A 27740-nucleotide genomic window follows, 5' to 3' on the forward strand; every position below is an offset into this window, starting at 1 on the left:
GTAATAGTATAGTATATTTGTATTAACTTAAAAACTCAATGTATACTATGTGAATACAGTCTTTGTTTTTTAATCGTATGGAGTCACACTGCATAATTTTCCTTCCAACACCTAGCAACAGCTGTGTTTTAAATCTTTTTGAACAATGACAAACATTTTTAAAACTTAAACATGTAAGTGTTGGAAAATGAAATTATTTTTAAAGTGTTTATTCTCAAAGTTGTGCAATTATAGGCACATTTTGGTTGCATTTTAAAAATGCTTGGTTCTAACTTGTAATCCTCCTTTCTCCTTCCCATTACATATCTTTCCCTTGTGTACTTTATAAAAAATAGCCTTTAAGTATAAGAATAATAGCAATAGTAAACAACTCTACAGGTTTCAGAATGATAGGCAATGTAGTCCTTCAGAAGAGAGAAAGAAGCTGCTCTAGTGACCTATAGCTACAGAGTTAGTTAAATCACTGAACAATAGTTAGGGACTTTACTTGCAAAAACTTGCAATGCTATCATTGCTTTGCAGCAGGAACTATAACTAAGAGGTCTAAGCAGGAATAAAAAGAGAATGCTTTTTTCCTCCCATTTCCCCAACTAGCACCTACACTTGGGGGAAAATATCTAACTGAGCTTCAACCTAATATGAATATATATGTATATGTAGACACATACATATGAATATATCTGTGGGTGGTGTATTAATATACATTGACTAATTCTCAAAAAATCTGTGCATATTAAGCAGCAACATATATCTACTCGGGAGTTCAGTTTTAAATAAGTACTATGACCCAATCATAAAGTACCAATAAAAACACACTCGCGGTACACAACTAACTTTTCATTCAAAAGGTACAAAGCAATAAATGGCCTAGAATGAACATCCTAATTAGCTGGTGTAGTGACAAGCAGTCAACACCTTATTATTTAATCATTAAAGGGAATCCTGCTATCATTTCCCTTTGACATATTTCAAAGAAGAATTAAGAATGGAGCACATGACCCATATCAACAATCAAAACTAAACTTAGGTGATACTGTTATCATGGCATTCACCAATGAAGGCCCCACAACACACAGGGCTTGGGGCACCACAAACTCTAGGATGAAGACAACAGTATGACCCTTTTCACAGCTTCATCAAACATTTACAATTTAAATAAGATGTATCCAAATGTAAGCATTTAGAAACAAACTACCTGACAAAGAGACCATTTTACTGCCTCCTGCTGCTTGTCTAACAGTCTCCTTATTGGATGAAAAGAAATGGTTTTCATTTCTACTAAGTATTAGTAAATATATGGTCACCTCCTCTATTCCTTACACCCTTCCCTCTTAAAAAAATAAAAATATAAAATTAAAAAAAAATGCTCTCAAACCTTCTTCCCCTGGAAATAATGGAGGGAAAGGGAAGAGAAGAGCCGGAGGAGGAGGTGTGCGCAGACAATTCTAGTTTCTTGTAGGAAAACATCCTAATGGCAATGTGGGAACTTCAACTAAAGCAATAATGCAACACTGGGTTAGCAGAATGCTGATCAATTTTAATAAAATAATCTGTCTAAAAAGCCCCTTCCAACTCTAGCCTTCTCTGAGACCACATCCTCCCCACCACCATGAAAATGCCACTTCACAAACCAAACCCAAATCCCACCTCACAAGATCTCATCCTTATCCACGCAGCCCTTGCTTGGTGCCTCTCAGTTCTTCAGCCCCTCTAGTGTGCGCTGCTTGGCCCCTACACTCCTCCCCTTACTCCTTTAAGGAGTCACTCCTCTAAGCATACTTCCAGTACTTAATGCTTAACCTGCCTAAGGAAAAAGAACTTTTGGTTCCGTCCCAGGGTAGGCCATTTCTTCCCCCCAACAAGTTGCACAAATCAAGATTGACATTCAACAGGCACAAGAGAGAAGAGTCCGGGGGTCGGGGGCTCTATGTTGATTCTTCAGCATGTTTCCCTTTTTCTCCCCTTTCTCCTGAACATAAGCAGTGGGGACATCTCGGAGGGTGGGTTTGGCTTGGGCCTGAGCTGTTTTTCTTACCCCTTGTCCTCCTGACCATTTTCTTAGGCCGAAGTGGGGTAGAGGGAAAAGCAGCCTGAATTCCCCCTAGTAAACGACCTTACGGGCAAGAGGCCATGGGTAGATCCATCAATCCAGGGCCTAGGATCATGGCCTCTGGCGCCCGCTCCCTTGATTTTCCCCAAATTATCTAGCTACTTCTCCTCAGCGCTGACTCTTCCAGCGGGTCTCCCTTCCCTTAGAATGGGTGCACGGCACATATCTCTAGCTCCCCCCTCCCGCCCCCCCACCCCCGCCGTCGTTTCCCTTTTTAGCACCTTCCTACCTCCCTCAGCTCTGACACAAATCCATGCCCCCCCCCTCACCCACCTCTTTCCCTAACCCTCCCAATTTCTCCTCTCTCTCCTCCCCGCTTCTAGGTCTCTCCGACCACAGAGCCTACTCCCTTACCCTGTGTCCCTCTCCCTGGCACCAGAGTGGTCTGAGTCCCACTACCCCAGGCTACCTTCCCCACTCCTCCCCACCCGTCGTGTAGCCTCAGGGGGGACCTCTGATTGCAGAGCCTGAGCTGTTGCCGGCAGAGCCTGAAGGGTCGGCGCAATCAGCAGGTAACGACTGTCAGGAGAGGGCGCCAACCCTCCCTCCCTCAGCCTTGACCCCCACTGTGGGGAAGGGACAACATCTGGAGGCGCCGCCCTACGGGACTTCTTAGCAGGGGGGCAAAGAGACCTACTCCAGGACACCGTGGAGAAGCTGGCGGTGGGACCGAGAAAATGTGGGATTACTAGTTCTAGTGGCTACTTAATCAGATAAAAGGAGCAGAAGAAAACATTACAGGGCAAAAGTGGATTTACTCCGACTTATCCCTCCGGGAAATCCTGGGGTATCAAAGCCCCACATCCCTGGTCCCCAGCCACAGCACAGCGGCCGGACCGAGTTGGCTGCCTGGGGGGGGGGGGGGAGGGAATAAAGGGGGGGGGAATAAAGAAACAAAAGGAAAGGAAAAGAAAGGAAAGGAAGGGGGAGGGGGGATCCTGAACTACACAGGCTCTAGAGACACAGGGGTTAATTAGATAACGAGGCTCTACGGCTCACATAACACCTGAAGGGGAGATCTGCACAGCCTGAAGTAGGCTACAACACGGTATCAAAGAGCCTTGGCCACATTCACAGGCAAATGGAAAGTGGAACCATTCTCCCTAGGTCCTGTAGACAAGTGGATCTCCCTGCCTGAGGGTTGGGGGAGTGGGGTGATGGGGGGGGGTGGGGGTGGGGAGAGGGATGGAAGGAGAAAGTAGAGGCCCCAGGTGCTAGCACTGGTGACCTTTAATGCTGAAAAACGGCTTTCAGCATGCACACCCCTTCCAACATCTTTGTGCCCATATTACTGAAAGGGTTCAAAACTTGTAAGGAATTCGGGGCCTGTCTACAATAACAGGTGAAGTACAATCCTATCTTCTCCTCCTCTTCACAGATCTGAAAAACTAGAGACGTGATAACAATCAGATTTGCTTTTGCTCCTACCAACCAATTCAACTACACTGCCTGGAGCAAAATTATTGGGGTCACACACGAGCAAACACATTGCAAACAGGATAACAGCGTCGTGATCCCAGAAATGTCACAAGTATCTCCCCAAACACGAAAACCAAACGTTAAAACGAGGCAGGAAAAACTATACCAGATACAACTTTTTAAGCAGCAAATGTTATTTTTTAAATTACGACCTATACACATCACACATCGAAGGTAAACTAATAACCAAGGTACATCTGGTAAATACTTTAAAGCGGAATCTGAATGACTTTATAATATCAATTCTCTAAAGAAAAAAAAACCACACCAACACAAAACTGTAACTTTGCCCCTTTAGTCCTGACTTTAATAAAATAATGATTCGTCGAGAAAATGGGGTATAAATCTTCATTTTGGAGGCAATTAAAGTGTTGATTTCATTCATGCCCCAGAGCGATTCTTGTAATTTGCTCAAATAGCTTTATGTACCCAGAGCTCCGGAGCTTTTAGAAACCCATTTTCTAGTTAGGCTTGTTGGATGACAATTTTTATTCAACAACAGCTATCCAAGTTTTTCTCAGCTGAATCTGCATTTAACAGCTCCCTAGTTTTGGAGAATGGACAGTTTAACGCTGAATATAAGATTTAGTGGGAAGGGAATCTTCAACAATTCTATCTTTGCTTAGAGGAAGCTGGTTTTCCTAAAACTCTCAGTTACTCGCCTTTTATACATTTTGTTGAAAGTTTTCTCACTCTCCCTTATCTTTAAGCCCTGGGAATGGGTCCTGAGCTGCTCTAGCTTGTAAAAATCAGACCAGCCAGTTCTCCCTGGACTCTACAAGAATAATACTAGTCCAATAAGCCCTGCTTATCTTTCCTAGAGACGAGAATACTGGGTAGTTGTTTTTTTTTTTTTTAAAGAGGAGAGGGGGAGGGGGAAATCTATTAGACGATGCTAAGGCTGAAGTGTAGGGTACTCTGGTAAGTAATCTATAAAATAACTCCCTGGCTGATAGTGCTCTAGATAATGGCAAACCTTGCTAGGGAAAACCCAGCCTGCTTGGCTGAGCCTTGCTTTAACAAAGGGAAGAAGGCCTCCAGAGTCAACTGATCATGACTCCTTAAGACTGTATTTACGTGCCAGTTCATAAAGAAGGAATAACTTCGGATATTATTTTATTTATTTATTTACTTAGCCAGGAGAAACAACTAAAATCCTCCCAACATGTTACAACAATTCACAACAATGAGCCACCGTGAACCCAGTTTAAGCTTATCCACTCTTCACATTTTAACTTTAATTGGCTTTTTGTAACTCCTTCTAACAATCCAGATAGAGAAAGAAAAGAGAGAGAGCCAGCAGCTCCAAATAAAAGTCATATGCCACCAATCAAACCAAATGGAGAAGGAAGGGGGGGTGGAGGGAAGTGGAGAGAGAAGGAGGAAGGAGGCTGCAAAAGTCACCACTGTCACAGAGGTAAAGCCCTCACATTTTGCTCCTAACGCAGACAATTCCAAAAGCCACTAAACCAGCGGATCTAGAGACAACGCAGCAGCTGGAAGATGAGTGGAAGGGAGGAAGGGGGGAAAAGTCCATATTTATCTGTTTTTATAACCTCGGCCTGGTTTTATTTTTCTATTAAGTACAATAAAATAGGCGAGTTTGCAGCAGGCAGTGCACAAAGCAATGTTCAGTGAGGTCTAAAAGCGCTGGGCCGAGGAAAACTGACAAGACAGGCTAATGAACCGTATAGACAGGAAGAAAACAGCCAGCATTTGCTAGATTTCAAACCTTAGCTGTCTTTTTTAGACCACCTATCTTGGATTTATTATTAATAAAACAAAATAAATAGGTTCTAGTCTTTTCTTTGGAAGTAAAAAAAATCCCTAAAACAAAAACCAACAACCAGAGGCAACGAATTGCTATTAATGCTTCTATTATTATAAAGGGTAAATAAAATAAAGACAAAAATTAAAAGCGACAAGAAACAGGTCAAGTTTGCAGGCAGTGCTTTTACAAGCTCATCTCGCCAGGTCGAATCCCAGAGCAAGCCTTAATGAAGCAATAATAGCCACATTATTCAAAAATTTTCATTTCGATGGAAATGTATCTAAAAAGAACTTAATCATATGCAAATAATAAAAGGAGGCGGTAGTGACCCAGTAAGTGATATGCATACAGATTTTTTTTTCAGTGATGTTGAAGGCTGAAGATCGCATACCTGATCTGTTAGATTTGCTGATCTTGTTATATCTTCACTGTCTGATTTTGATCCGCCTTCTCTATCGTCTATCACCAAATCGATAGGCATTTTCCCTTTCAAACAGCTAATATACCGGTGGCAGAAATTGTCACATAATTCGTGTACCTACATTATGAAAGAAATAAAAAAATGGAAATATAATCAGGACTACATAAATGAAATTGACAAGTGCAATCCACCCCCCTTGTGAGATCCAAAGTTCCAAATAGGGAAAACACACTGCAATTATCCTCCAGAGACCCCCAGACGCATCCAGAATTAGGAATAACTTTCTTTTCTAGCAAAATAGAGATATCCCAGAAAATTGACAGTGACAAGATGATTCACAGGCTACAACATATTCAACACCCGTGTTAAATTCATCTGCTCCTGGGGCTGTGGTCATTAGAGAGGTGACCTGAGTGGGTGACACTTAAGGTAAACTATTTAATTTCATCCAGTTATTTAATCATAAATCCTTCTCTAAGAGGATCTAAGGAGAGAATTATTTTTGTTAAAGAACTTGCAGCACTTCAGTGGCATATAAATACACCCAAAGTCCTTACAATATATTTTTATAAGGGGTTCCTATTGGTACCAAATATATTTCAGTACATTTTTTAAAAGGGTGAAATTACTTTGTCTCCAGGAACCCACAGAAACTTTCCCAAGATTTTTTAAATGCCTCAATGATTGAGTTAAGTTAGCTCACAGGCCTAGCTCTCACTGACATGTAAAAATTCACAAGAAACTCCTGTACTTGTAGGTTAATATTAGTTGGAAATACAGTGCATTAAGCTTTTATTGATGAGATTTATAGAACAGCTAACAAAATTGCATTCTGTTGTACCCTTTCTTAGGTAAGAAGGTGGGGTGAGGGCAGTGTTCACAGATTCAAGAAACTGAGACAACTCTCAACTCTGCTTTGTCTCTGCAAAACATTTAATGAGCCTCCTTCACCACGTCCCAGAGTCTCAACAACCCCTCCTTCTCCCTGTGCCTCTTCCCAGTCTCTGACCAGTCTCTACTCTTAAGAACCTCTCTAAGAAACTCACTAAAACTAAAGAAAAGTTCTTGCAGAAAGGAGAGAGAGGGAAAGAAGGGAAAGACAGTGAGAGTTAAATCTTTAAGAGCCATAACATACAGCAAACAAGAAGCAGCATTCAGAATATCAGCTGTGATGCAGAGAATTGCAACTATTTATACACAGCCAGCAAGGTATTTAAGATGAACACAAGGGCAGGGTGGTTTTTGATCCCAGTTCTAGTGGCTGAAATTGTAATTAAACTGAGAAGAGAAATGGACGCTAAGATCGGTCTTGACACTAATTAGCAGAAAGAAAGACATTTATGCAAATTTACCAGAAGCCTGAACTTCAGCAATTCTGAACCTTATGTGGGGGAGGGGGGGGATGAGAGAAATTACCTTCTCTAATTCCAACAGATGAAACCTTAATACTTGTATGGCTTGGATCATCTGTAAAGATACAAAAAGTATGAGCATCCCATCCGTGGATTTCAGAATATACTACAACTGTCACTGTTGTCATCTATAACCTGTCCTCCCAGTATATAGACTTATTTTGATTCATAGCAATAGCACTAAGACTTAATAGCAGTGACTTTCTACGATCTAAATATTTTATTTTACTTTTTTAAAAAATCTAAACAAACAATAATAATGCAGCATCTAAATTGTGAAGATCATAAACACTCCCCTCCCCCACTACTTTCCTCTCCCCCTGCTTTCCCCCAAAGTGTCATCTATCCATGACTATGGTTTCCGGAGAAGGAGAAAAGAGAAGATATTCCAAAAGTATAAAGTTTTGGTTTATTACATTTAAAAAAATCTCACAGGACTTTGTTTGAGCCCTGTCTAGAGTATAGTTCTTTTGAGGGCCAGGAGAAATTGGTAAACTTTGAGTGCACACTGACAGACTCTCAGATAAATCCCAGCCCCGATTAGAGTTATGCAGCTAGGCTGTCATAAAAACAAATGCTTGCTTCTTTGGAAGGGGCTCAGCTCTCAGTATCTGTCCCTCTCAGTTTATTTTCCCGGAATCGCCGTACTCTATCGCTAGTAATTAAAAATATCCACGAAACAGGAACGTTTCAATGGGGGGTGGGGGGTGGGGGGGTGGGGACTGAGGAGCCGGTAAATGCTTTGAAAGCTCCGGGTTCTCAGAGAAAAGCAAGCTAGTCTAACGTTGGGGGAGGTAGTCAGAGTGGGGAGAAGGAAAGAGTGAGAGGAGAAGGAAAGGATGTCAACTCTTACCAAGTTATCCAGTTCAGGATTAGAAGAAAATAGAGGTTTTTCTGCACGAATCTGAATACAAGTAAGAAGGGGAAAGGGAAAAACAAATTTGAAAATCTGGAAGCCAAAAATAAAGGCATTTTTTTTTCTTTTGCTTCATTACACTGTTGGGGGTCTATTATATAATCTCCAGTGAAAAGTTCGGCAGAGATGCTAAGTACATCACATAAACACTTAAATGATGTATTCAATAAGCCGAAAATACCAATAGATTTAGTTCTTATTCCTATCTAACCACGGTGCATCTGGAGAAAGCTGCACGTCTCACACAAAGTAAAAATCAGTGACATTACAATTTACCATCACTATCACTGCCACCACCATCAGCATTATATTTAGAGAACTTCCCATGTTAGCTTTTCTGGGGGAGGGGGGCGGTGAGGTGGAGCAAGAGAGAGCAGCCCGTGGAAGTGAAATCTATATGGTTAAAAAAAAATAACCACTGGCAAAGACACAGTTGGAACATCTCTGAACAGCTGAAACACGCATAGTTTAGGATAAATTGTTGGCTTGTTACTTTTTAATCTTTTTTCTTGGGGGGGGGGTATTTTATTTTTGCTGACCTGTTTGGCGAACACTGCTATGTCTTCATTGAAAGACTCTGAGGAGCAGACATCTCCGCCTGCTACCCCCGGCTCGCGGGGTGTACAAGTAGCTAATTCACATTTCTCAAAAATCAGTGCTAAGAGAGGGAACAGGGGGTGTCTGCAAGAAAATACAACAGTCACAAACAAGAAGGTGGTTAGTCCTAAAAATCAGTGGAAAAGGCTCCCAAGAAAGATATCCAGTTGAGCTAGAAGCAAATCCCCACCACCCTTTTTTTCCTTCTCCCCTCCCCCATGCCTCCCCGTTACTTCTCACCTACCCTTCAACCGAGAGACCTGAAGTCGAAGGCCCTGAGTCATGGACTGTATCTGAGGATCGTTTCAGCATATCTGGCCAGAGAAATTGTTAACATTTGCTAAGAATAAAACCAAAGCGGTTCCAGCAGCCATTTTGAATTAACTTTGCTACCCCCACAATCCCTCCTCCCTCCCTTCCAAATTCAGGACTTTCTGGAGGGGAAGGGGGTGGGGGTGGGGGGGTTGGAAAGGCTTGGTCAGATAAATTACTCAAATGCGGACGCGCAAATCCCAATGCATCGGTAATTTTAGTGTTCCAATGGGATTTGCTAACTTCGAAAAGCGGACCGCTCTGGCTGCTGCACCGACTCTATCCCGATTGCTCAAGTGATACACTGGATTGATTCAGTGGCATTCAGATAGCAGGAAGCTCTCTTATTTTGGCTCATCCCACAGTTCCCCTCCCCTGTCCCACCTCCCCACAAAAATAAAGTTACTTTAAATCTACTTTTAACCTTCCTTTGAGGTATGTAGTGCCACACAGCTTCCCGGAGATATAGCAAGTGGCCCGAATTTTGCTTATCTTAGCTCAGGAAAAACCCCTTTCCAATGCCCAGGAAGGTGTTTCAAGTATTTTATTAGCTTTCACGGCTTGGTAAGTAATTTAACAGTCTGGTGGGGAGGGGAGTTTCCAACAGTAAAGCTACCCCCCCGGCCCTTCAGTTTTCTGTCCTCAGTCTAAACTAATTGCAAGAAGGCTGCGAAAAGGAACACTGAAGTTGAAAACAAATCCTTCAGATTTGTGACCAGAAGATAAAGGAATAGGAGCGTGAACAGTGGATAGTGATACATACACAAAATATGTGTGCAAAACATATGAAAATACAAGTAGTTTCCACAGAGTAAAAGAGAATATAAATTTCACTAAGGTACAATACGTGTAAATGAACTTTCAAGGAATAAAGATAAAGAATATAGTTCAATGCCAAATCAGCTGACATTAGAAGAACAGTGTACAAATTACAACCACCAACCCAATCAACCAAAGATTGCTAACCCAAAGCACCCAAATCCACTTCATTACACACTTCAAACTCAATCCTTTAATTTTCAGCTTCGTACATGAGGTGTTTCAGTGTCTAAAACTTTCATTCTGCTTTTTAACAGTTCACCGAAAGCACCTCTCCTTCGAAACACTGGATAAACACACATATTCAAAACATTTCTTTAAAAATTGTTACCACATCTTCTCATTTTGTACAATGTTAGTAGTGGCAGACTGAATTTCTGCTTATTTAGTACGATTAACAAATCAGAACAATCACAATCTCTAGGGTTTCTAAAGATAAAAAGCTTTCTATCAAAAACAAAGGCGCCTAAATTTATGAACCTAAGTCGCACCTCTCGGGTCAAAGAAGAGCAAGAACTAGAACCAGAGTCTGAATTGAATAAATAGACCTTTCGACAACTTTTCATATATTGTTAACATTACAACAGTTATAAAATAACTGTAGTTGAATGAAAAATTCAGCTTTGGGTGTAGTGTGATGGGGAAAAGGGGAGAGGAGGTAAGACGGCTCCACAGAATTGCATGCAATTATAATGAAACTCGAGGTCACAAATATTTACCTACAACCTGAAGTTCAATGGTTTTATGCTTACCAACAGCTAGGAAAATCAGGGATTAATAGCATCTCATCTAGTAAACCTGATGCCTGTCGTACCTACCCATAAATGGCATCTTTATCTCTCTTTAAAGCGTCATTGACAGAGGAGCCCATGCTGGGGGCCATGGCGTTGGTGTGAGCTGTGTGCGGGTATTGATGAGAGTGTAGAGGAGGACCGTGATTCAGATGGTGAACTGGCTGCATGGATCTCGCAGCGTGAGGGTCCCCATACATCGTGGAGGGGATACCTACTCCATCCATCCCCCCGTAATGGGGTAAATCGTCGTACTGCATGACAGACAGAAAAAAACCAAGGTTCAGAAGGCCAATCAGTCATATGGGAAAATGCAGGGCAAGGGTTATGATGGCATCTAGCTTATATAAAGTCAGTTGAATTTAGATTACTTAGGAATTCAGTCGATCTAGAACTGTAAAGTGGGGCTTTACAATTATTGCTTTAAAATTATTGCCGTTCTTACTGTTGCTACTAATATTAAGATTAGCCATTAGAGGTACTTCGGCCATATCCCATCTTCCTCCACTTTTACTTTAGAAATTTAATATCCTTCATAAGAAAGGGGGAAAAAAGACAGAAGGAAAAAAGAAGGAAGGAAGGAAGGAAGGAAGGAAGGAAGGAAGGAAGGAAGGAAGGAAGGAAGGAAGGAAGGAAGGAAGGAAGGAAGGAAGGAAGGAAGGAAGGAAGGAAGGAAGGAAAGAAGGAAGAAAGAAAAGAAGGAAGAAAGTCCTTTTGGAAAGCGGAAGATTAAAGTGCCTCAAGAAGGAAATTCGAAATCACAATAATAAAACATGCCGGGACAATGCTACAAAACTGGCTAGTTTCGACAACCCCCTTCATGGGGGGGGGGGGGGGAAGACACGGAATAGCTACCACTAACTAGCACGTGAATTCACTCACGCCTCTCATTTTATCTCCTAGTATGTGTGCTGAAAGGCTAACCTAGAGGGCACCGCATCTCCCCCCACCCCCTTTACACTACAAACTCAGTGAAACTGAGCAAAACTACTAAGCACAATTCAATTGTTAGTTAAAACTTAGGAAGAGAGATCTGTACCTAACTTAGAGCTGAATTTGGAACTGGACACTATTTTCACAGGGTAGAGGGGGACAATGTCATTAGTTCATGCAGTTCCTTATTATTCATATTAATATTATTATTTTAAGTTTTCCTGGGGCAAACTTTCCCACGGATGAGGAGTCAGGTACACATGTATATTCTCCATCATTTTATCAGCTAAAATCAAAAGCACAGATAGTGGGAAAAATAGTAACAGTTTCTTATTGGAGAGAAACTACTTTCAAATTGACTGCCCTCCCCCTTTGATTTTGTTTTTGTGAAACTTAGCTACTTTAAATTTCTAAGTGCTTTATTCCAAGGAACCCCCTTCAAGATTCTGAGGTTCCGAGAGTTAAATTGATTCTCAAAGAAAAGAGGAACTGCCACCTTCATCTTCTTAAAGCAAAGGTGTGAAAAGAGTTTTGAAGAATGCTGACTTTTGCCAGAACCAAAAGAGTAAAGGAAAATGTGTCAGGCTGGTAACTAACTTTCTTTTGCAAATAGTGCTTTGAGAGGGCAGTAATACAATTTATGCAAAGAAAGCCTTTTTGTGTCCCTCCTTTTCTTTAATGGAACTGTTCGAGTTTAGTAGCCATTGTCTCGCTTTAGTTTTCTCCAAATCTCTATTCATATACTAACACTTAGGAAATTATATTATATTTTAAAAGTAGGTATTGTAAGCTTAGTATTGAAAACTAAAGCGAAAAGCTAAGCTTATGGTGTTGTTGAGCTTCTTTTAAAAATCCACGTAAATTTAAATCTATCACTTAAATGAAGAAAAATGTTCTTAGCACAAAACACAGGGCTCGCACTACACAAAACAATATACTTTTCAAAAGTGAAATGTTTCTGATGAAACATCCTAGATGGACACAACCAATAAAACATTCAAATCTTAACTGAATTCTAGGTTAAAATACCTTAAACCTAAAAGAAACTTTTTAAAGAACCCCTAATCATATTCTTTGCTACATCTTATATATTTATTTTAAAAATACAGAGACTGATTTTTGCATTTTCATTTCTATAGCTGCTGGTAATGAATTTACAGAAAGCTTGACTCCATGGTTTGATAGAATATATGTATGTATGTATATATATATATATATATATATATGTAACAGGAAGAGTATATCGATAAAAATAAATAAATCCTCCCATTTCAGAATACCGCTTTAGGGGCCTCATTTAAGAGAGAAAGGAAACTTTTTCAATGTTTCTGTCAGCCACGTTTCAATATTATCTCACAATTGGAGTTCCATAATTTTGTTAATACGTACCCTTTGCGCCATCGGCCTGCCTGGCTCCCTTCCTACTTCAACTTCTAATATATCCTCTTTAAGGCCAGTGTGGAAAGAAACAAAAATGCAAACTCCCCCGGAAAAAACAACAACAACAGCAATGATGAAAAAATCCTTTAAAGTCTCCAGCAACGTGATCAATCGGTCCCAAATCTTCAGTCTACTGGACCTGAAGGAAGCGGTAGAGATAATAACTCAGCATAAAAGCGCTCCCGTTTCCAATACAGCTGCGGGGGTAAGAAAGCAGATCTTCTTTACCCCAAAATCAGTTTTTAAAAAAGAAAAAAGTGCCCCTCAAACCCAACTAGCAAATCTCATGGCTTTTTGCCACTCCAGCTGTCAATCACAGACGAGGTTGTCAACGTGGTGAATGAATGATGATCCGCTCTGTCTCTCTTCCACTGATCAGAGCACCTCAAATGTTAATATTCAACTGCACAAAGATAGAGCGCTCGCTTTCCTTGAATCAGTCCTAATTCTTAATCAGAATCTCTCTCTCGCTCTCTCTCTCTCTCCTCTCTCTCTCTCTCTCTCTCTCTCTCTCTCTCTCTCTCTCTCTCTCTCTCTCTCTCTCTCCTCTCCTCTTTCTTTCTCCTCTCTTCCTCTCTTTCTCTCTGCTGCACTGGAGAGAGATTAGAGGAGGAGGGTTAAAAAAATGTCTGTCTGAGTTTGTCTTAAAGGAGCCACGATCGATGCTGCCCGCTTCCAGTCCCCGTGCGTGTGTAAAGTGTGTGTTGCACAGGCGGAGAGGTGGATTCCGACCAGAATGCTAGAACCCGGAAGTAGTGGTGGCCATAACAGGTCGCGTCTTACACAATGCACTGGGCTGCATCAACTAACATCCACTGCAGGGGTGGGTGGGTGAACCGAGTGCTCGACGCTTTGGAGAGACCGAGAAGCTTTCAATTAAAACGCAGAGGCAGGCAGGCAGGCAGGCAACGCACACGCACACGCACACGCACACGCACACACACACACACACGTACACTGTGGATGCTTTTTTTTTTTAATGTTTCTATCCTCTCCTCCCCTTCAAGAACCCCCTCCCTGTACTCATTCTATTTAAACAAACTGGAAATCCACACAGGTCGGCCTTGTGAGTTATTTTCCAGAGGTTCATTACTTTCCTAGAAATTGTCGTGGTCTGGCACTATTTTTTTCTTCATGAGGGTGGCTGATGTGACCTAACCCTAAAAACTCCCCCCCACACACACACACCCCGCGCCCGAAAATAGAAAGGCGGAGAGGAGGGAAAAAAAAGAGAAAGGAGAGGAGGTTAGGAAAGAGTCTCATGTTGCTCGGAGAAAATAAATAAATAATAGCCTGCCTTTTGCAGATCTTTACCCCCAGACGCCCAGGGATCGATGCTTGGGCAGAAAATGGGGGAATGGTTAAGCCTTCCCATTTTCGTTCTTCATACCATCCCCCACACACGTCCCCCACCCCCGCTCCAGCCTGCTGTCTCCCCCAGAGCGTTACGCTTCTAACATTGCTAAGTGACTGAGGGACTGAAACAATGAGATGAGCGCAAGCAATCTGCCCCTAGTGCGTGTTTACAAACACTAAGCTATTTATGATCGCCGAAGATATAAACAAGACTCAGGGCTGGAGAAAGCTAGCTGCGAGCCCGGGCTGGCTGGCTCGCCTAGGGGTGATTATTTTTTTCCGACTCCCGACTGCGTGAGCTATCCCCTCCGCCCAGACCACGGCACGTCTGCCGAGGACCCGGGTCGGTCTTCTCCTAGCCCTGGAGATGCCTTCTCCTGCCGCCTTTGTCTACAAGAGGGAGCTCCCCCCCCCCCTCCCCGCCCCGCACAGAACTCGCGGACAGCGCTCCAGCCTAGGCTACTACTTCTCCCCGTTAACACCCTTCAACCCGCCTTAGCCCGGATCACGGCGAGTTCTCCGTTCTCAACATCTCCCGAAACTCTGCTTTGGGAAAGAAACACCTTTCTGAGCCGAGTCGAAATTTGAAACTAAAACAAAGTCCCATACACATTTAGGAGTCAACCAACCAGTTAGGTGCATCCATCTCCTTCCCTTAAATATAAAAATCTTGGGGTTTTTCTTCTTTTTCTTCCCTCCCCCTGTCCCCACAATCCGTTTTTATTTTTTTTTCCGCCCACTTGGTTCTAATCTCTGAGGAGATTTTGCACAGCAATTCGACGAACAAGCTGAAAACCTTAACATATGAGTAAGGCTCTCTGTTCTTTTCAGCACAGGATTTTCCCCCCTCCCCCGCCCCCCAAGCCCAAACCTTGCAGAAAACTCCCCCTGCGGTATGTTGGAAAATGAGCTCACCCAAATCTCGGTAGGCAGCAGTGGAGGAGGGTTGGTCCAATCAGAAACGTCTTTCCCGAAGACAACCGTGCATTGGTTGGGGGGAAAATCAATTATCAAATAATCGATCAGCAGGGAGCTTCGATCTGCGGGGAGTGCAAACAGCTAGCGCTTATTCCCACACAGGCGGGGGCCAAAAGACTAAGTTCTCCAAAAGCGAAGTGTTTTCTCTCGTTTCCCTCGTCTTCCCAAAGCAGCTACTAGTTTCTGATCACACACTAACCTAGAGAAAGGGTCGAGGGTGGCGTTGAAACCGAGGAAAGGGATGTGAGAGAGACTAAAGGGTATCCTATTTGAGAACGAATTCAGGGTTTATGGACGAAAGGTAGGAATCTTCAAAATAAATACAATTGAAGTTCATTCCAGCTCTTTATGGGAAAAGTACAAGATAATGTCTGAATAAGCAAGATGATCCTGAAGTTTCTGATAAGTTGTTTTATCTGGGGCTTGTGGAAAAAAAAAAGAGCGAGCGTCAATACCTCCTACTTTATATAAAATACCGTGATACCCTGTATTTATAGCATTCTCATAGGAAAAGATGTCCTCTGCAACATTTCTTGCACTCAACCTATCTAACACACAATAATGAAGCGTTTCATTTGTAGGGTCTATTTGATACATTATCTTTCTTTTCCCTACTTTCTTGCTGTTCCTCTCCTTTCTTTCCTTCTCCCTCTTTCTCCGTCTCCCCTTTTCTTTCCCTCTCTTTCCTTTCTCTGTTTTCCGAGAGAGCTGGGAAGCTCAACATTGGCGTTTTGTCTGTGCCACTTAACATTCTAAGCGCTCTGCCTAATTCTCTTGGATGTATTTACTTCGAAAGAACTTACAACTACTCGAAAAATGCATTTCTAGTACAGTGACATTTTCCTTTTTTTCTTTTAATTTTCAGAAGACTAGATTTAAGATGCCCCCCCCTTTTTTTTTTTGCAAAGGCTTATTTTAACATTGTTCAGAGATTTATCCATTTGCTGTCATACACGTTCCTTAATTAGGCCACAGTGTTAATAAGTAAAAAGCAAACAAAATTTGCCACTAGCAGCCACTAGTAACTACTAGTAGTAGTTCTTCCTACCCAAACATAGTGTTAGAAATACTGTTTCAAAAGAAGATGGAAACTTCTTCCAGGCTCTTAGGAGACATGTATTAGGGGCTTCAGTGCAGTAAAGATGCTGTGGTTTTATAAAACCACAGAAGCGTTTTCAGATCACCCTGACAAGGGAATTGGTAGAAGCAGCCTTTCAAGGTTCTTCTCCGGGTAACACGAAGCAACTGCCCGAGCAGATAGATACCTGAGTTTGCTTTCAAATGATCAGGTCACTAGATAATTGAGAACTGTCTCAAAGAAGATCTGTCTTCGATCATTTTAGTCTAGTTGTATGGAAGAGAAAAGTGTGAAATCACAAAGTAAAATTTTAACATAGAAGTTTTAACAATCCCTAAATGAATTGAGAGAGAGACTGTAACTAAAATTCACCAGAGAGAAAACAGCTGTGAATTGGACTTGGGATAACTGTTGCTTTTTATGGTTCTGAGAAGTTCTGAGGGGTGGTTTAAAAACAAAGCAAATCACCTCACACTCATTTAGTTTACATCTTCACCCAGTTCCTGACAAAACGATTTCAAACTCAAGGAATACCACTTGGGTATGGGTATTGGTTGGGTATTGGCTGGGGTGGGGAGTCATCGGAGAAAAGAGGGGAAAGATTTTTTTAAGTGTTTGTTGTTTTTGCTTTACAGTAATTTGACTCCTTTTTTTTTGTTGTTCTTCCTATCAGAAATGAAAGTAAATGTTTCCAGGTAAGTCCACTTCAAATAAAATCTTAAAACTTCAAAACGTTTCCAAGTATTCAGCTTCAACATTGCTCTATGTCTTAGATGTTTAACAAGTTCTACAGTGACTTTTTATACATACCTATTGACAGGTTCCTTTATTAAAATCATTAGTTTTCATTTTGGCCTTTTTCATCATCATCTTCCTCCTTCTCCTTTTTTTCTTCATCTTTCTTCTCTTTCCCCTCCTTCCTCCTCCTCTTTCTTCTCCCTTCTCCTCTTCCATCTCTTCTTCTTCTTCTTCTTCTTCTTCTTCTTCTTCTTCTTCTTCTTCTTCTTCTTCTTCTTCTTCTTCTTCTTCTTCTTCTTCTTCTCTCCTCCTCCTCCTCCTCCTCCTCCTCCTCCTTCTCCTCATCCTCTTCTTTCTCCTCCTCTTCCTTCTCTTTCTTCTCCTTCTCCTTCTCCTCCTTGTCCTTTTCCTCCTTCTCCTCCTCCTTTTTCTCCTTCTCCTTCTCAAAAGTTCTTAGAAGATTAGGAAAGTGCCCTTCCCTGACCTAACCTTCATCTCCAACTCCTTTTCCACTATACTTTAAATTAGGAACCTAACATAACTTACCAGGCTTTTATAAGATTAATTCAGAACAATCAAGGGACTAAAACACTTTTACAGTGTAATTACAGTAGTACAAATTGTTTGCCCAAACCTCATTCTGGATAAGGATTTTACAATTAGCAAACAGTTATTACAGTTGGGACTTGCTGAGAGAAATTGCACTAAGGACGTCTAGAGTTCCAATATACTGGCCATAAAAAAAAAATCTAGCTGGGCAGCAATTAATCATCTATTAAGGGGGGGGGGGAGTAAATGGACAGTTCTACACTATCTCAGTAAACTACCCCCGACATTTATGCGTGTCCTATGACAGCACCGATCTCCAACTCACCACAGACTGCTGCCTTTTTTAGGCAACAGAATTTTTTTTTTTTAAGCTAGATCGTGAGCCCCCTTATGACTGTTCACTAGCACTTGCTCCTCACCAAACTGGGCTTTGCATAGCCTTTGCACAGGTCCCATGCCAATGTATTTTCTGAATAAAGAGAAGAGGCAAAAGTTGGCTGGCCACTAGTTCTTTTTCTCCCCTTTCCTAGCCAGAGAGCTGGCAAATGCACTATGTACTACCAGTCTGGGAGTGTTTTTCTGTGACCATCTTTGGCACCCTGATGGGGTGAAGATCGTGTGATACACTCAGTATTCTATTCTTCTAATTTTCAGAAAGTTGGCCATTTGAACTTGTAGGTAAAGGCCTTTATCCTAAGTTAGGAGACGGCCCCAAAGTTCCCATTGATGAGTCAAATCCAAATCCCTTGAAATGAAAGAAACTCCTTCATTAGGTGGAATGTACAAGTATGCCATCCCAGAATAAACAAAAGCTTTATAATCAATCTAAGTTTGGTGGCTGTGTTCACCTTAAGATAAGGGTTTATTATATGTCACTGACTTTTAAATGCCATTTTAAATGCTGTGATTGCTTTTTGTGTTTTCCTGTTGTGCTTATGCATTAGGCTTGTACTTTGGAAAGCACCTAATAGAAAGAACACTCTTCCTTCACCATTAACATTTGCATTTCAAAAAAACAGAAATGAGACGTGGGGATAGCCTAAAGAAAACATTTAAAAACTAGTGGAGATAATAGAGGAATGTTGTAGATAAGAGCTAGAAGTGATATAAGAAAGGTACCAAAAAGCCAGAGCTAATGAATAGCTGTGAGAAAAGTGAAATAAAGTATTTAAAGACCTATTAAAGGGGGAAATCTGGCAAGGTGATAGAAAAGAGGGTTAACTGAAGGGATTAAGGAAGAAGTGAATTAAGTGTCCATATGCATACAGGGTTGTAGGGAGTTAGAGATTTGTTTACTGGTTTCTGCTTCAGAAAACAAAGAATGTCTGGGTGCAGTTCAGATGTCAATGAGAGGTCAGTTTAGGCTACCCAAGAGTCACAAGCAAATAGCTAAGTCACTGTATTTTGAATGGATAATGTGAAAGTTAGAAATGCTTTATGGGGAAAAAAAAAGCTTTTATTACTACTTTTTCTATTTCAAATCTTTACAATGTCTTAGTCTGGGGGGAGGGGGGGGCTACAGTGTTTAACATAATTACCAGCTCTGACATTTTCAGAAGTTATAGAGGCCTTTTATTAATTAAATGGAGGGCTTAATAAAATATGCCTAATAAAATTTACGGTTGTCTTAAAACTTTCTAAACACTGCTATAAATTCTTAATAAAATTAACTGGGAAATGAGTTACTAGCCCACACTTTTGTCACCTAAACTTCTATATAAGCAGTGAATGTGGAGTGAAGGGGTTATGGAAGGCTTTTAGTAAAATAAAAATTGAAACCAAGCTACCCAGCGTTTTATCTGAAAAAAAGTCATACTTAGGTTAGAGTAGTTTTCTTTATTTATAAAACTTTCTCATGACTCCCCTCCCCCAACAAACCTTCTATCTAAATAAGAGGGAAAGGTATGAACAAAATACATATACACACATATCTACTCAAGTATATATGTCTATGTGTGTAGGCGAATAAGTACCAAAGTCTCTTCCGAAAGCAACATTGAATTTTTCTGAATGAAGTTACATACATACATAGAAGAAAGGGACACGAGAACAATATAAAATCCCAGCACCCAAACATCCAGGCTCACTTTCCAAAGCTTACTTTGTCTCCCGCCAGACAAATGAAAATTAAATAACTCCGTACGTAGTCTCGATGTAATTAATGTTAACGTAACTTTTAAATAACATATCTTCTACACCCTCTCTCTCCCGGTCTGCATTTTTATTTTTTTATTTTTAAACAGGCAGTGTATTCAGCACCAGCCGCAGTTCGTCGTTCTCTTTTGCAAAAAATTCCTTCTTACGTCACCCTATTTTAAAAGATTTTTGAGTCGTCATTAACACTAAGATGCTTCGCCTGCTAAACAAATACAATGCTGATTGTTTAAAGTAAACAACATACTGGTACAAACCAAACCAACCCAACAGCCCTGGTCGATTGTTTTGCATTCGAAGGCTAGATCTTTTGTGCCGTCTACTGGGCAATGAAAAAACTACAGCCACCACTGCTGAATCTCTTTTTCCTGTCTTATGTTCTACTTTGGAGTCTGAATATGGTGTTAAATAAGTAAAAGAAAAGTACCTTCAAGTAACAAGTTAGACTCATCAGATTGTTCAATAGGTTGGAGTATATTTTAGAATCCAAGGGATAGGACATAAACAGGTGAAAACCAAACGTTAACTGAACTTGGTTTGTATTCACAAAGTCTGCTTGATATATACATATATATGTATGTGTGTGTGTGTATGTATATATATTTGCATATATGGTCAGATTAGGAATTTAGATGAACAGAATTAAAAGAAAATGTTATTGCTAAAACCATATCCTAAAAAAAATCTACTTGTTGGGAGTATGACCAGATTGACAACCAAGTTCCATTTTTTTATTTGCCTTAGTAGTGTGGATTCTATAGAATAATATGGCAATATAAGCAATTCTGCTTTATATTAAGGGAGAAAAGTACTTTTAGGGGAGAGCAAATTAATTAATTTAGAAATTTTAATGAAGACTTACTTTATTTATAAGAGATGGAAAAAACGAACATCTCTCCTTTCATTTGAAAACCAGTGTGAAAATGCATAGGCAAATCTCATAGTTAGATGCCTTTATGTAACATTAGCTATTTGAGGTCACCTTAATCTAAAAAAAAAAAAATTGCATAGGCTTAGGTTATGATTGTTTGACATTTATACAGCTCTAACAATATGTACATCTGTAGAAAGTTCTAAGGAAGTGAGAGGGTGAGATTCAGCTCCAACATATTACAACAGTTCTATATTTAACAGACAGAAGAAAAGAATTGCATATGTACACAAATACATGCATAAACACATATACATGTATACACATACATAACCATATCTTTCCATGTGCATCTTTATTTGGGGAGTAGATATATCATAAAGGTGACAGTTTTGCAGATGAATCTGACAATTTTAATAGTATTTGCCTAAATCCATATTCCTAATGTAATTTTAGTAAAACCGCATATGACAACCAGTAAAGTCTTTTTAGTGAATAAATATCAGAAGAAGACAGTTTGGAACATTTTATCCTTGAAATAGGGTAGACATATATTTAAATAATAGCAATGTACATATTAATATAGAATGAACTCTCCTTACAACTTTAAAAGGCAAGTTATCAGCTTGACATCTACTTTTTAAACAAATTTTATTGCATGGTGAAAATGCAGGATGGTTTCAGTTGTTATACAAAACTTTAAAAAATATTTTAACTTTAGTATTCTGATTTGGAAAAGTTATCAGTTCAGTGCTTATGGGGGGGGGGACCGCACCTAACATTCAAAAAGAAAGGTTATAGATAACTGGAAACATTTGAGAATTAAAATGAGAGATAACTTAAAAGTTACTTCACAAGGAGAAACTCCTTTGATATATTATTCTAAATTAATAGTGGAAGTAGTAAGCTATTGAGCATAGGTCTGGTATACATGATCCAGTAATAAAAATAAAAGCATGAGCCAAAGCCAAATGGTTTAGCATCCCAGCTTGGATAGATGAAGGAACATATTCTGTGAAAACTTTCAGGCAAAATATTAAAAAGTAACAAACATTGACTCTTTCCGTACATTTTTGTTGTCATCCAGTTGCTGAGAGACTGCATGGCTAAGTGGACAGAAAATTTTCTTGAGAGACACATCGCTTAAATATCTTGTGTGACCCTGGTTAAGTCACTTAAGCCTTTGGTGACTCTCTAAGCTACAGCATTTATCCACATTCTTTGGTGGAGTTTGAAGGGGGGGGGGGCGGGATTTCCTTTTAAATTCAATTACTGGTGTTGATCCCCTATTCAATTGTTAATAAACAAATGTTCCAGTTTTTCTGTATTTGTAGAATAAATATCTTAGCTGTTAAAACAATATGGAGGAGAGGAAAACAACAACAACAAAGCCTTTCCTTAATGTTAGATAGTGTTTCCCTTGTGCATGTTCGAAAATATTCTTTTCTAGGTAAATTTTCCCCAAAGCATAGTAGACAATACTTTTACCTATTCTCCTTTAATTAAAAAAATACTAAGCTGTGATAATTTTCAAGGATATCACATAATGATTAGCTAATAATGTTCTTCCATGACTGACTTGGGTCAATGTCAGTTTTAAGGATTATAACTAATGGATGAAATAAAGAACCCGATAGTGCACTGAAGACAGATGACTTCTCTATATGGGACAGCCCCAAGTGAATGCCCTCTCTCCCGATCTGAAGAAAGATAATTTTATTTCTATCTACGTAAAATGGACATCTCTATTGATCTTAATTAAGAGGCTGAATTTCTGTAGCAAGCGATACATGCAAATGTTTCCCTGCAAGGATTCCCCTTTTGCCCATTTGTTTTCTGGGAGGAGAGAGAAGAAAAACTGCCCGGACTTTGCAATCTGAGCCTGATTCAACTCTGATTTCTCTTGTCCTGCCCTTCTCCCTCCCACATTCTCGCCTCGGGATCTGTTGTTCTTGGTTTTGACCTTTTCCGTGTCCTTTTGCATATAGGTGGAAAGTCTTCTGGTGCCCACAGGCTCCTCTCGGTCTGTGCCCGACTGCAGGCCGGACTTAGGGAGCCGGTTAGCTGCCTCTGCTCTAAGTCTTTCAAGCTCGGGCTCGGAAGGAGGAGTGCGGTGTGTGCGTGGAGGGGATGGTTGAGGTGGTGTTCACAGAAGGGGGGCGGGGGTGGGGGAGGGGGAAGGGAATTGCTATCCTACGTCGTATCCATCCAGCAGTACTGAGAGAATATGGGAGTGAAGAAGGCGGCCCAACAAAAGACCCTCCTCACCTGCGAACGAGTTTTCTCTCTGCTCCTCCTTCTCCCCAACACCTAGACTACCACCTTTCTTATCAATTTTCCCCTCGGGCTCCGATTGAGGTCCTCTGTGAGGCCTGGAGGAGGCACTGCGGGGCAACCAAGTTTAAGGCAAGTAGGGAGATGCAGGGGGAGCTAGGATAAGGTACCCAACTTTTTCAGATATGAGCTCAGGTTACTTCTTCCTCCCTCCCGTGACCCCTCCCGCCATGAGCTCCTTCCTCCTGTCGTTTGGAGCATGATTCTAATGTAATGTGCAGCCCATCCCCCAGTCAAGAAAGCTCTTGTATCCCCTTCTTCTTTCCCCTATGACACCCGCTTCCCCACTCCCCGCCCCCATACCACCTGGCTTCCGGGTGCTCCTGCCTTACTGACACCAAAGGGCTATGGAGACCTGGAAGGATGGTGCCTGGAAGACCTTTAGCAGTCCCTCCCTCTCTTACCCTCCCAGTTACTCTCCCTTTCAAAGGCCTTGACTGAAGGGATGCTTAGGGTTTAGGAACACACCAGGCCAGAGATGCCCTTCCCCTGCTCTCCCTCCCCCTCTCCCCACTGCCCCGCACTGCATCATCGTCCCTCTCTTAGCACCGTGCCGCCCACAGCTGGAAACGGGGTATTTGTCACCGACGTTATTATTTCAGGTGTGCTAATGGGATTAGAGCCCGTGTGAAAAATGTGTGAGGATTAATGCAATTCCATCTCCCAGGTACCAGCTGCCACCCCGTCTGCATAGCTTGAGGATGTAACCCAGAGATGAAAAGTGAAGGTTCAATACCCAGCCCCAACTCAATTCTCTTTCTTCTTTCCCACCTCCCCAGTCCCCGGTGCAGGTCAGGCAGCCTGGACCTGGTAAGTGAAAGGCAATGTCATTTTGGGGTCTGGGTCTGGTCCCCAAGTTTGAGGATAAGTCTCACACGTTTCTGGAAGCTGTTAATTGGAGAGACAGAAAGAGAGAGACAGAGACACAGAGAGAGAGACAGAGACAGACGACAGACAGAGACAGAGACAGAAAGACAGAGAGGGAGAGACAGAGAAAGAGACAGACAGAGACAGAAAGACAGAGGGAGAGAGAGAGAGACAGAGGGGTTTATGTGGCTCCCTCACTGGCAAAAGAGAAACATTTGATGCTTTAAAAAAAAGACCTATCCTTTGTTGTTTTATTATTATTAATATTTAAAGTAATAAACATTTTTATTTATAGTTTTGGGTTCCAATTTTTATCCCTCCTTTCCTCCCTCCCCTCCCCCTCCCCCCTGAGGCGTCAAGCAATTTAAGAAATAATTCCATCACTTCAGTATAGTAAGTATAATCTTTCAACATTTTTATCCCTTGTGTCTTTCTTTTCTCCCTCTTTCACCCCTTCCCTTAATTTCTTCATACCTGCACACATACACACACATACCCTTTTACATCCACACCCACAGTCACCCTTTCTGCCTGTTTTCTTCCTTCTTCTCCTTCTCCTTCTCCTTCTCCTTCTCCTTCTCCTTCTCCTTCTCCTTCTCCTTCTCCTTCTCCTTCTCCTTCTCCTTCTCCTTCTCCTTCTCCTTCTCCTTCTCCTTCTCCTTCTCCTTCTCCTTCTCCTTCTCCTTCTCCTTCTCCTTCTCCTCCTTCTTCTCCTTCTTCTTCTTCTCCTTCTTCTTCTTCTTCTTCTTCTTCTTCTTCTTCTTCTTCTTCTTCTTCTTCTTCTTCTTCTTCTTCTTCTCCTCCTCCTCCTCCTCCTCCTCCTCCTCCTCCTCCTCCTCCTCCTCCTCCTCCGCCTTCTCCTCAGCCTTCTCCTCTTCCTCCTCCTCCTCCTTTTCTTCTTGCTCCTCCTTGCTCCTCTTAATTAAAAAGTCATGGCTATATAGGGAACCAAAACCTTGTCTTCTTTCTTCCCTTGAAAGCTTAAAGTTAGAACCTCTCTGGACCTTTCATTTAGGGCTAGACCCTTAAAAGTCAACTGAATCGAGGTGAAATGATGATATGTGAAACAAATTGCTTGCCCCACCCCCCACCCAAAAAAGGTTGATTAACTCTGTTCTTAGGGTATGTCTCAGCAAAGATTCCTTTTTTCTGTGTTGTCTTCTCAGCCTCTCTCAGGAAAAAAAATACACTGTACAACTTTGTACAACTCTGGAAACTTCCTTCCTAGAAACCTTTCCTTTTGTTTCTCTCAAAGCTCAAGCAGTTTCCATCCAACTCCTAGAATTGACCCCAGGAAAAACTACCCAAATCATATAAGGAAAGGGGATAAGAAGACACTCTTATTTGCTATAGGATTTAAAAAACTTCCTCTAAACTGTCATCAATAGCACTGTTCATCCCCAGAAGCTGGCCTTTTAAGGTGAGTTTAAACAGACACCCCATTGGGGATGTTTGGGTTTCAAGTTTATAGTCGCCTTTATTTTCTACTGATCCTGCAAATACCCACTGTGATCTAGCCATAGTCTACTGTACACTTTATAGAGACATTCTATAATGAATTTCTTTTATGGACAAGGTAATTTATTTTAAGCAAAAAGTTTCTCCCTCATTGGGTCATCCCAATTTTAATTTCCAACTTAAAGTAGTTCTCCTAAAACACATTTGTTATCTATTGCTTCTTTCCCAGTTCTGGTTTGTCTTGTTTACATTTATCCTGAAGCTTTATTCCTTAGCTGTTTCTGTCTTTGGTTTGGGGTGCTAGTTCAGAAATCCTTCTTGGTTCATGCTTCCCTATCAGTATTTCCCTGCTGCTATCTACATTTTTCATTTTATAGGTTTGCTGCCAGAGTGACTACTCAATACATGCTTCTGTTGCTTACTTATATAGATGTAGAACAACCATCTCTAAGATTCATAGTAACTTTAATTTCAGAAGTACAGCATTTCTGTAACTTTAGAAAGGAACCTGCTTTTGTTACAAGGTTTTCATATCCCCCCCCCCCAAACCTTACCTCAACATTTAAAACTTTTGGCAATTCAATTTTCTGATTGTAAATGACATATTCTAAGTGATAATGAACCATTTAACTTGCCTATGTTAAGAGACTGTAAATGTAAGTGGTATGCTTTTCAACAATTATATTTTCTAGTTTGGTTTTATTTTGTTGCTGTTTCTAAAATAGCTCCATTCATATGGGGGTACCAGGCTATCCTGGCAGTATGTGTCAGTACCCTTCAAAATGTAAGGCAGCATGACATATTAGAAAAATCACTAGTTCTAGGTTCTAATCCTATCTCTTTCATGAACTAGCTAGGAAACATGGGCAACTCATTTAGACCCCTTAGACCTCAATCTCTTTATCTACAAATGAAGTGATTGGACCAGCTGATATCTAAGGTCCCTATCAGCTTTAATGGCCTATGATTACATAATATAATGAGATGGATATATGATACACTAATCCCGGTTATTCAGCTACAGTACAATTGTGGCTGTATGCTGTGCACAGTGTAATTGATAACTCAATTATAGAATCGCTGTCTTTGCAGGGCAGCTAGGTGGCACAATGGATAGAGTACTGGCCCTGACATTGGGATGGACCTGAGTTCAAATCTCACATTACTAGCTCTGTGACTCTTGGCAAGTCACTTAACCCCAATTGCTTTACACATCTGGGATCATTTCCAGGCATCCTGATGTATATCCAGTCCACTGAGCCCAGATGGTTCTGGAGAAGAGAGTGAGGTTGGTTACCTTGGACAGCCCACCCTCACTTTAATCTAATTCACTACAAGTCATTACATCAGTCCAACATCATGGTCCTCTTCAAGAACAAAGAACAAACAACAACACTGTCTTTGCAAGAGGCTTTTATTGTACATAGTAGAAATACTTCAGAGATCATGATTTAAATCACAGTATATGTGAATTCACATGATAACAAGCCATGCTATAACAGGATTCTATGTTAATGACAGAGCTGTATATTTAACCTCAAAGGCATGCCACTAAAAAGTATCTTAGGGGATATAAAACATGAAATGGCCATCAAAACAAACACCGCCTACATTCCACCTTTGCACTTGAATCAGGACTACATTTTGCAAAACTTATTTCCATATGTGTGTGTCTATCATCTATCTATCTATCTATCTATCTATCTATCTATCTATCTATCTATCTATCTATCTATCTATCTATCTATCTATCTATATCTATGAGCTATCTATCTAATCTACCTACCTATCTACCTATACACAGGTATCGATGTTTATATAATTTCATATAATTACTTTAATTCTTTTTGTTTTGTTTTTTTTGATTGTTGTTTTGTTTTGTTTTGTTTTGTTTTTTGGTGGGGCAATGGGGATTAAGTGACTTGCCCAGGGTCACACAGCTAGTAATTGTCAAGTGTCTGAGGCCGGATTTGAACTCAGGTACTCCTGAATCCAGGGCCGGTGCTTATCCACTGCGCCACCTAGCCACCCCCACTTTAATTCTTAAAATGTCAATTCAAAATTTCACTGTTGTGACTTTCTTAGATCTTCTAATGGTAAGGCATTTGGGCTTATCCAAAGAAATGTGTTAATGATAATAAGTGATTTGTAAAATATACATATACATTTATTACATGTACATACATTAATGTCATTTTTTATTTGGCTTATTGAGACAACCAGAGTTTTGTATCCATTCTCTTATAAGAAGATGATGCTACTTATTGTAGCTACTTATTGGTCTGTGATTTCTTAGCTTCCTCCTCTTAACATTCAAGGGTTGTGCAAATTCTTCAACTGTAACTTTTATTTGACT

At 40.8% G+C, this 27740-nt stretch overlaps 1 protein-coding gene across 5 annotated transcripts in view; it reads right to left on the bottom strand.

The window, feature by feature from the left end:
- Positions 1-13928, bottom strand: part of MEIS1 (Meis homeobox 1) — a 162487-nt gene extending 148559 nt beyond the window's left edge. The window contains exons 1-6 of one of the 5 annotated variants that reach the window (XM_043988749.1): positions 12951-13926; positions 10656-10882; positions 8649-8790; positions 8047-8097; positions 7198-7248; positions 5752-5898 (exon numbers count right to left, since the gene is read on the bottom strand). In XM_043988749.1, the coding sequence (XP_043844684.1) occupies positions 5752-5898; positions 7198-7248; positions 8047-8097; positions 8649-8790; positions 10656-10882; positions 12951-12962 (630 nt within the window). In that variant the 5' untranslated portion in view covers positions 12963-13926. Of the gene's footprint in view, positions 1-5751; positions 5899-7197; positions 7249-8046; positions 8098-8648; positions 8791-8950; positions 9087-10655; positions 10883-12950 lie in introns of those variants that run through there. The other 4 variants (XM_043988750.1, XM_043988746.1, XM_043988747.1 and 1 more) reach the window with 4 other exon arrangements.
- Between the last annotated feature and the right edge of the window lie 13812 nt (positions 13929-27740).

The sequence above is a fragment of the Dromiciops gliroides genome, chromosome 2 (genome assembly GCF_019393635.1).
Source record: "Dromiciops gliroides isolate mDroGli1 chromosome 2, mDroGli1.pri, whole genome shotgun sequence".
NCBI lineage: Eukaryota > Metazoa > Chordata > Mammalia > Microbiotheria > Microbiotheriidae > Dromiciops > Dromiciops gliroides.